The sequence below is a fragment of the Cnephaeus nilssonii genome (assembly GCF_951640355.1).
Source record: "Cnephaeus nilssonii genome assembly, chromosome: 14".
NCBI lineage: Eukaryota > Metazoa > Chordata > Mammalia > Chiroptera > Vespertilionidae > Cnephaeus > Cnephaeus nilssonii.
The window spans coordinates 37,153,410-37,163,094 of NC_137085.1; the positions used below are offsets into that span (position 1 = coordinate 37,153,410).

At 45.9% G+C, this 9,685-nt stretch overlaps 1 protein-coding gene across 1 annotated transcript; it reads left to right on the forward strand.

The window, feature by feature from the left end:
- Positions 1-4,738: 4,738 nt before the first annotated feature.
- LOC307111167 (spermatogenesis-associated protein 31D1-like) lies at positions 4,739-7,731 on the forward strand (the record flags this gene model as incomplete). The annotated part of the gene is made up of 2 exons (XM_079790836.1): positions 4,739-4,764; positions 4,899-7,731. The coding sequence occupies 2 exons, from the start codon at positions 4,739-4,741 to the stop codon at positions 7,729-7,731; spliced, it is 2,859 nt and encodes a 952-aa protein (XP_079646962.1).
- Between the last annotated feature and the right edge of the window lie 1,954 nt (positions 7,732-9,685).

The window sequence follows — 9,685 nt, forward strand, 5'->3', positions numbered from 1 at the left end:
CATTTTTAAACGTAAAAATACCTATGATGTTACCACCTTCAGAAAATTCGACATACGAAGTTTTGAAGCTTGTTGTCAATACAACAAAATAGCTTACATATCAAATCGCATACATATCAACATATGTGTAACTCCATCTATTGAAAAAAATCCGCATTATTAACTGGTACACCTGGTAAATGAATAAGCAGAATAGAAACAGACTCATTGATACAGAAAACATTTGGACATTTATCAGATAAGAGAGGATTTTGGCATGGGGGGTTGGATAAAATGGTAAAGAGATTAAGAAGTACAAATTGGTAGTTACAAAGTAGTCATAGGGATGTAAAGTACAGCATAGGGAATATAGTCAATAATCTACACTAATAAAAGAGAAATATGCAAATTGACCATACCTCCACGACACCCACCAGCCAAATAGGAGTGAGTATGCAAATTAACCCAACAAAGATGGCAGGTTAATTTGCATACGCAGGTACGGAGCGAAGACTGAAGGCTCCGGCCCGAGTGAAGACTGAAGACAGCTGAAGACTGAAGAGGCTTGGCTTCTCCACTGCGGTCGGAGCAGAGAAGCCAAGCCTCGCTGTGGCAGAAACAGAGAAGCCTCAAGGTTTGGCTTCTCCGCTGCGGTGGAGCGAAGGCCTGGGTCCCGGGTGCCAGAGGAAAACCAGTGCTGGCAGCCAGGAGAAGGAAGGCCTGTTGCACGAAGATTCGTACAATAGGCCTCTAGTATTGTAATAACTATGTATGGTGCCAGGTGGACACTGTAAATATCAGGGGGGGTCACTTTGTAAAGTATATGATTATCTAACTATTATGTTGTACACCTGAAACTAATATAAAATAATATTGAATGTAAGCTGTAATTGAAAACAAAAATTTTAAAAGATCCCAGAAAGTCCCCTCACCATCTTTTTAGACAATGTGAGGTGGTGAGGAGAAGACAGCTCTTTATGAACCAGAAAGTGAGCCACACTAGACACTGAATCTGCTTGTGTCTTGATGTTGGACTTCCTAGCCTCTAGAGCTATGTAAATGTTTGTTATTTAAGTCCCCAGTCTATGGTATTTTTATTACAGCAACCCAAAATGACTAAGATAAAGATTCATACAGATGCTCGAAAATTGATATAGATGACAGGGGCTATCTGTATTTTAGATGGCGTAAGAAGGGTCAAATAACAAATAAAATCCTATATAATAAAAGGCTAATATGCAAAGCGACCACAGGGAAGGTGCTGTGAAGCCAGAAACCAGGCTCATGGCTGGCACAGGGGCAGTGGCAGGAGCCTCTCTAGCCTCTGTGGCAGCGTGAAGGACCCCAAGGGGTCCTGGACTGTAAGAGGGTGCAGGCTGGGCTGAGGGACCGCCCCCCAATCCCATGCACAAATGGGCCTCTAGTATTGAAATAAAAGAGGAAATAGTTTATTTTGAAAATACTGCAATGTACTGTCAAAAGGTGTGTGTGTATGAGTGTGTGTGTGTGTGTGTGTGTGCGTGTGTGTGCGTGTGTGTGTGTGTGTGTGGCATATTCGGAAAGTCTTTATGCAGTTTAAGCTTCACTAACTTCAGAGAAATAAGTGCCACAGATTTACCCCTAACATCACTTAAAGGTTCAATTATTTACATTTATTTCATACTCATTTTGTTCTTGTGAATATTGAATAATAAATTATTATTTCAATTAGTCCCTCTGACTGAAGACAGTAAAGGCTAACTGAAACAAAAATCTAAGCCCCAGGCAGTGTTTCTAGGTGGTGAGAGCATCAGCCCCAGTCTCAGATTCAATTCCTGGTCAAGGGCATGTACCTCGGTTGCAGGTTCTATTTCTGGTCCCACCCCGGGTGCATCTGAGAGGCAACCAATTCATGTGTCTCCCTTCCACACTCTCTCTAAAGATCAATGAGACCAACCAGAACTTAAATATCATTGCTGACATGTACACATAAGGAACTGTTTGACATTGAAATTGGGATTCAAAAGAACTGCTGGCCCAGAAAGAAACTCACTACAGACTGATTCATTTGCCTTTCAGCATAACCATTATTACTTGTCTCATTTTCGGTTCTTATAAGTATATTTCTAGTAGCACGTGATCTCACTCATCTAGGGGAAATGATGAACAACACAGACTGATGAACAAGAACAGACCCAGCGATAAGGAGGCATGGATCAGAATGTTGGACCTCAGAGGGAGGAGAGGGGAGGGTGGAGATAAAGGGGAGAGATCAAAGGACTTGTGTGCATCCATATGAGCCTAACCAGTGGTCAAGGACAACAGGGGGTGGGGGCATGCGTGGGGCGGGGTTTGAAATGGGAATGGGGGAGATGAGGAAAATATGTGATACCTTAATCAATAAAGAAATTTAAACAAAAAAAAGGATCAATGAGGGGAGGGGGATGCTAAGTTCTATATCTGGGTTCGTGTAAGGTAAAACATTCTATAGGAAAGACAGATTTGAGGACATATATGATCCTGAGTGTAAGTGTTTGGGTATAAGCAAAAATTCCAGGCACTATTTTCAGAGTTTCAAAGTAGTGAACATGGTGAGGCCCAAGTCAAAGTCTCCACACATAAGGGGGGATTCAGGTAATAGCTGGGTTACAGATGGAATCAGCAGAACATTCATTAAGATAAATAAATGATATAGTAAAAGGCAGGTTGGAAAATAGGATAACAGAGTAGGGCAGAGGGTCCTAGAGGCCCAAAAGGGGTGGAGGGAATCTGCTGGGCTGATGGAGGGAGGGGCTGTGGACACACCCTCTTGAAGGTATACCCTCTTCCTCCCCCCCCCACCCCCCACCCTCAGAAACCCTCTGTGACTCCTCAGTGCTCTGTGATGCAGGCCTACCTATAAAGTCAAGAGTCTGCACCCTCAGAGCTCAGTTGAGTCAGGCAGCATTGCCATTCAGTAAATGACTTTCAACCTACTTCTGAATAGCCTCCCAGAGCTTTATCAGAGTTTCTGCTCAGAACCTGAAGATTGTTACTGCACCCTAACTCACTTCTCTGTGTTGGGGGTGCTCATCTACTTCTTCTGTTTCCTGTTGAAAGTTCTATTGATCCGAATCTTCTGTGAAAATGAACAGACAGAAAAGGTAAGATACCCTGCACAAGCCCCAACAGAGATTCTTTATTGTTGTTTCCATTTCTAGTCCCACGTTTATAAATGAGTTTTGTTGAGTCAAAGAGACACCTAAGATGGAATGGCTGAGGAGAGAACAACATCACTTTTTTAGGGGAAGAGACCAGTCAGGGCTAGGGGGTCAGGGAGGACTCAGGCTACCACCATCTGAAGCTCACAGACCATCTGGGTATGGTGGAGAATTCCTGTATAAAACCCCAAACAGTGCCTTCATGGCACTGGATTGGGTTATTTTGAGTTTGGGATCTCTGCTAGAGATGAGAGTTCCATCGCACTTCATCATGATCATATTCCCATGTCAGGCATAACTGGACCAAGCTTTCCTCTCTGTTGGGCTGATCAGGAGAGCAGTGCTGAGCACCTGGGAGCCTCTGAGCAGAGGCAGGAGCCGGAGCTCTGTCCCAGGTCACAGGGTCCTATCTGATGAAGCAGAAATGAGACTGTTGGCCCCAGATTTTATGCCCTCCTTAAGCAGAGGGCTTCTGACTGATAACTGACTATGAACCTCATGGACACAATACTTCTTTGAGTTTTTCAAAGAAGAAAAATTTGAAAACATTTTAAATATTTTTTAAAATGATATAAAGTTCCATTAATTCTTGGATAATTAATGTCTGAGATTCCTAGGGAGAGGAGTGACAGGTCCCACCCTCTCATTCTTTTCTTTCATTCTCAGTGTCATCAGGGCAGAGCCAAGAGGAGGAGTAAAGGTGGGACAAAGAAAGGTAAGGTTCTGCCCCCTCCATGTGAGCTCCCTAAGGCTGACCCTTTCTCTCCTTTCCATGAGGAACCAGGTTCACGATTTCTATGAGGTCAATCGCTCAACACAATTCCTCTCAGTATACAGAGGCCACAGAAGAGGCTCATGGGAAGACAGAACTTGAAATACTTCTCAGAGTCCCTGCTCTGCTGTCCCTGGGTATGAAGTAGTGATGGGCCTGGGCAATGGGTATTGCCCAGCAGACGGAGAGAGTCAGCACTTCTGGCTCCTGACTTTGTGAAAGTACTTCAACTTCAGGATGATCAGATTCCTCTTTGATGTAACCACTGACCACTCTGTTTCACAGTGGGTTTGAACATCAAATGAGATAATGTACATGAAAACACTTTACAAATGAAGCAACACACATAGGAACCTTATTAATATTATTATTGACGATTTGACCTCACTTACTGACTCATGGAGCTTTCAGTCTAATATCCCAATGGTCTCCCATAAAGGTACTCCTGTATAGTAGCTGGGATTCCACACCTTTACCACATATAACACACACTCCTGGTTTCCCAGGTTGCAGATACAACCAGAAGGAAGAAGAGGATATAAAGATGTTGATTTTTCTCCTTAAAAGGTGAGTAATCATTCCCCCTTTTTCATGATCCCTCCTTTTTTAAAATATATTTTTATTGATTTCAGAGAGGGAGGGAGAGGAAGAGAGAAATAGAAACATCAATGATTAGAAAGAATCAATGATTGGCTGCCTCCTGCATAACCTACACTGGGATCGAGCCTAATCCCTCTTTAGCATGTCCTATGCAATTTCAGGGATTCAGTGCAGCCTTCCGTAGTCATGGGAGAGGGTTGCCACAGGAATGGGGACTTGGGTGAAGGCCTTGGGGTAAGTGCTATTGAGTGCATTGTGAAGTCATGGATGTGAGGCAATGTGAAGGGGCAGCAGGCTTCAGGTGCCCCCACCCTCCACCCCAATCAGGCCAGGAGGTCCTCCTTTCCTTGTTCTAATCCTGGCTTCAGCTTTGTACCTCCTGTCTCCTACAGCCCCCTGGGCCAGCATCATGATTCCACCCTCTTTCGTCAGCTGTTATGTCCAGACCCCTCCTGTGAGGTGTGTAATGATACAACCACTGAAATGGATCAGCTGCTGTCCTCATTGGCCCTGGAAGATGCTGCTCTCTCTGCGTCCCCTTTGGCTTCCACAGCGCCCGTGACTGAGCCAGCAGTCCCTCCAGGAGATCTAATACCACCTCCTCTGCCTGAGCCTTTTCCACAACCACCCTCCAATCTCTCCACTAACCCAGAGGTCTCATTAGGTGATTTTCCATCACGGTCACCATCGTTTCACTCTCTGCCACCAGAGCCTTTTCCTCCACTGGAGTCTGAATTCGCAGTGGATAGTTCCCCACCTCCACCCCTTGCCTTGCCCTCTCTCCCAACACATGACAACCAAAGTGTGGAAACACCTCCGAACTTGAATACCATCTTTATTGAAACCTCCATTACCCAATACATCAACCCTTCTCCAAATTTGGCCCTAACTTTGAATCCCACAGCATCAGTGACTTATCATGGTCCACCAACCGTGTCTGTTTCACCACCACCACACTACAGTTTAACTGTGACTCAACCTAAAACCACTCATATCTCATCCAAGCCTGCTCTGGAGAGCTCATCTCCAGACAGCACTGGGGCATTGGCCATTTATGTCCCTCAAGGCACTGACCATCCAAGCCTATCGATTTCAGACATTTCCTGTCAGGAAGCTTGTGTCAAAGGCCCATTGCTGTCCACCTTGGCACAACATGATTTCAACCAAGTTCAGGATGTGGGGTATGACTCTAAGAAAAGCCCAGAGAGTTGTATGATGAGTCCATCTGGAGCAAATTCAACAGTGTCAGAGCAGAGTAAAAGTCAGAGACAATCAGAAGAAGCCCTAAAAGTACACTTAAGCAAGAAGTTTGAGGAAATCATTAAGGGTCAGCTCCCTGTGACTGTGCAGAGTTCACTGCATGCTATCCAACAGACACTTTCTATGCAACCCCACAGTGAAGTAGAACAGCGAAGTTTGGCAATACCAGTGCGTGAGGAAAACTGCCTGGACACGTGCCAGGAGCTTTCCTTCATTGAGTCCAATGCACAGCAGATGCTGGAAGGCCACATTACCATGTTCAATTTGAGGATGGCGTGGGGCCTTCCCACCAAAGTTCTTCAATCCATAGAGCTCTGTAAATCGAGAGATACTTTATCCCATTCCTTTCTCGATTACAAATTTTCCTCCTCCACCAACATGATTTCTGAGGTGGCCTCCAAATCAGGGGGCTTCATACCCCTTCAAGGAAGCTCTGAAACCTTCAATCATCCTTACTCTGCCACCTCACTTGTGGGCCAGAAAGGACAGGGGACCCTGAGACAACCACCCTCTGAAATAGCCCACGAGCTGGCCGAGGAAGTTCCAAGAATTCCAGATGCTGGACAGACTCTTCTGCCTGTTACAAACAGCAACATTGGCAAAGAGAAAGAGAGAGACACTCTAAGAGCCAACATCCCCCCACCAATGCTGCCCATAAGGCAAACCAGGGATGGACATGAGCCAAAGGATCAGAGTGTGGATTCCAGTCAGGGCAAAGAGATGAAGAAATCAGAACCTGTCTCCATGCCCACCATGTCCAGGGGTGAGGAGCTCAACGCTCTTCAATCTAAAATGAGTGACGCCTTGAGAACCAGCAAGCCGGGAATCTCCCAAAGGCTAAATGTGAGTGAGAATAAAGGAGTAACTACTGTGACAACTAAAAGCCTCCCAGAAAAAACATCAGTTCTCCAAGATCCTAAATCAGAAAACCCTCAGATGACACTAATTGATGAGTTAAAGTGTAAGCTCGAGAAGAGGAAGCAGGGCCAGGCCCAAGGCCAACACACTCACGTGTCCCATGCCTCAGACAGCTTGACTAACAAAGCCTCCCTGACTCGGGCTCAGGGTGTCTCCAGTGTGGACGGGGCAGCTCACCAGGTGCTGCATGTCCATTTGGCGAACACGGGAGTCAGTCTGGAGCAGCCACAGGAGCCTTGGGTCCCTAAGAATATCTCAAGGTTGTGCCAGAATAAGAATTTCCCACCAGCTGCAAAGAAGGTGAGGCCTACAAGGTCCTCATCAAAAGAGCTTGGTGGAGGAGATGCAGGGTTGGGAACATCCCAACCTGAAAGGAGGAGATTTCCTACTCGAAACCTGCCATTAAAGGAGAGGCTCGGGAGCAAGTCTCCCCAGAGCCCATCACAGAAGGCACAGTCTCCTGAAAACCTTTTCAGAAATCAAATGAACCGTTTCTTTCAATGGCTTCATCCTGGGATAAAATACAAAGAGCAAGAATACTCTCAGGAAAAGGGCAGCCCCTTATCATCTACACAGAGCAGAGGCCCAGTTAAAAGTAGAGCTGTCTTAACTGGGTTGTTCCACGAGGAGAAACTGGGGTGTCATCATGCCCTTGCAGTAGATACCACCTGCCCTCAAGAGCCCCTTCCCTCTGCAGTGAAGCTTGTGAACGCTTCACAGAAGGCAGCAGTGTGGGCCCAGGCAGAGCCTGTCCGGGGGCATCCTTTCAACCCCAGGGCTCCCTCCTTTAAAATGACAAATACCCAGTCCTTCTGCCAAGAAGCTGCCTTCAGAGACAAGGACAGAAACCCCTGGAAAGTTGTGGCATTAAAGGACCAGCTATTAGGTCAGAAGCAACTCCAATCTGTGCCCATAAAGAGGAACTATGCCCCATCCAAGCCCCACCTGCAGGCCTCCAGCTGCCCACGGGCCTCCTGCTGCTCTCACCACTGCTGGAGGCATTGTGTTCAGAGATCTGACTAACCTATACAGGCAGAAAGCTATTCTGCCACTTTTGTAGGGAAGAGAATTTCCCACCCCAAAATAACTTCTTTCTTGATTTGCCTTAATAAATGTTTCACTAATAATAGTGATACCGTATCTGTGTCCTATGTTGGGGGCATGGGTTTGGGGTATCTCAGGGCTTGTGCTTAAGAAAGCAGTTTAGCACCTACTGATTGCTTCCTTTTGCTTCTAAAGTGACCAGTCCTCTGGAACTCTCATTGAAAAATAGATATTGCCCCGCTGGTGTGGCTCAGTGATTGATCATTGGTTGACCCATGAACCAAGAAGTCCCTGTCCCTGGTTTGATTCCCAGTCAGGGCACATGCCTGGGTTGAGGGCTTAATTCCTGGTGGGGAGCGTGCAGGAGGCAGCCAATTGATGTGTGTCTCATCAATGTTCCTATTTATCCCTCTCCCTTTCTCTCTAAAATTAATAAAAATATATTCTTTAAAAAATAGATATCATGTTCCCCCTACCAAAGCCCACTTCATCCCTGATGGGGCTATTGAGATGGGCACTATCTTCTGCCTTTTAGCTTAGCCTTAATGAGCATGCAGAGTAGCCCATACCTTCCCCCTCAGGGAATATTTAATATCCTCTTGAACAGGCCTTCTGCATCTGAAGATCAAGGACAGATATATTTTTCAGAAAATATTAGTGAAGAAGACACAGTGGCTTAATTATTTAGAAGTCAGTGAGCAAGAAGAGGTTCCCACAGGTGGGTGAATCCTGAATGGGAGTGTTTGGGGGATATGGCTACAGTAGATCTTGGGCTGGTTAGGGGTTTAGGAACAGCACAGATCTGCCTAAAGATCTGTGTCATGGGTCATGTTGATGTGTTGGGGAAGCATACTTTAACCTTGACATTGAAATTAACCTATAGGAAAGTCACTATGGGGAAGGGGTTCCTGCCCCTGGGTGTTTCTTCAGGCTGCAGGATTGCTGACTAGTTTTTTCTGAACAAAAGACATCACTCAGCTATAGGCGTGAGGACTGTTAACCAGGTGGCCACCTTCCTCCCAGGGTAAAACAAAGCTGAAAGTAAGGAAAAGGTGCCTTAGACTAAGTGAGAAAGTAAGAACCAATGAAGAAGGGAAAGAGTGACCTTGCTGGTGAAACAAAGATTATGCCCATCATCCCCACAGTGTGACCCTGTCTTGCTCCCAAACTGATCTAAGCTCCACCAGCCCTGGCTGATCAGAGGACTGCACAGCTTACTGATGGCTCACCAAAAAGACTGGGCTATTCCTTAAGCACTCAAATAATATTTGCAGCTATGTCACCAGGCATGGCACCCCTGTCTTTGGAGATGGTGAAATGTGTGCCTTCCATCATGCTTGATGGAAATGTGTAAGACCTTGCCCTTAGTGTAGACATTTCACCTATCAGGATGGAGATGTCACCTTTGATATTCATGGTTTTAAGGAAGTTATCATAAATCTCCCCAGAACACCTGCAGCCCATGAACCAGAGATGAGTTCTAGACTATGCACCAGGATTATAGATGTTTGGGGGCTCACCATGGACCTCCATGCAATGCTCTCATTGGCCAAGCCTGCACACATACCCACCTGTACTATAAGGGTCTACAGGGGAATCAGCCCCACTTGTTCAGACGGAAACACAAAACTAGAATGAGTGCCCTGTGAATCCTGAGTGTCAAGGAAAAATGGCAACAACAACAACAACAAAAAACGGAAAAAAACACACAGATGTCCACCAGAATCCTCTGTCTGGAGGGACGAAAGGGGGAAAAGGAGCCCAATATAGGGAATTTGAAGAGGTGAGCAGGCCGTGAGGGCTCTGACATACATGTGGTTCAAGCAGTCAATAACCCAGCCTCCCATTCCCTTCATCTTCTCATCTTAGGGTGCTTTACTTCCGCTCCAGTGCAGTTATTGCCACAACTGGAGAGCCAGAGCCCCAGAAGGCC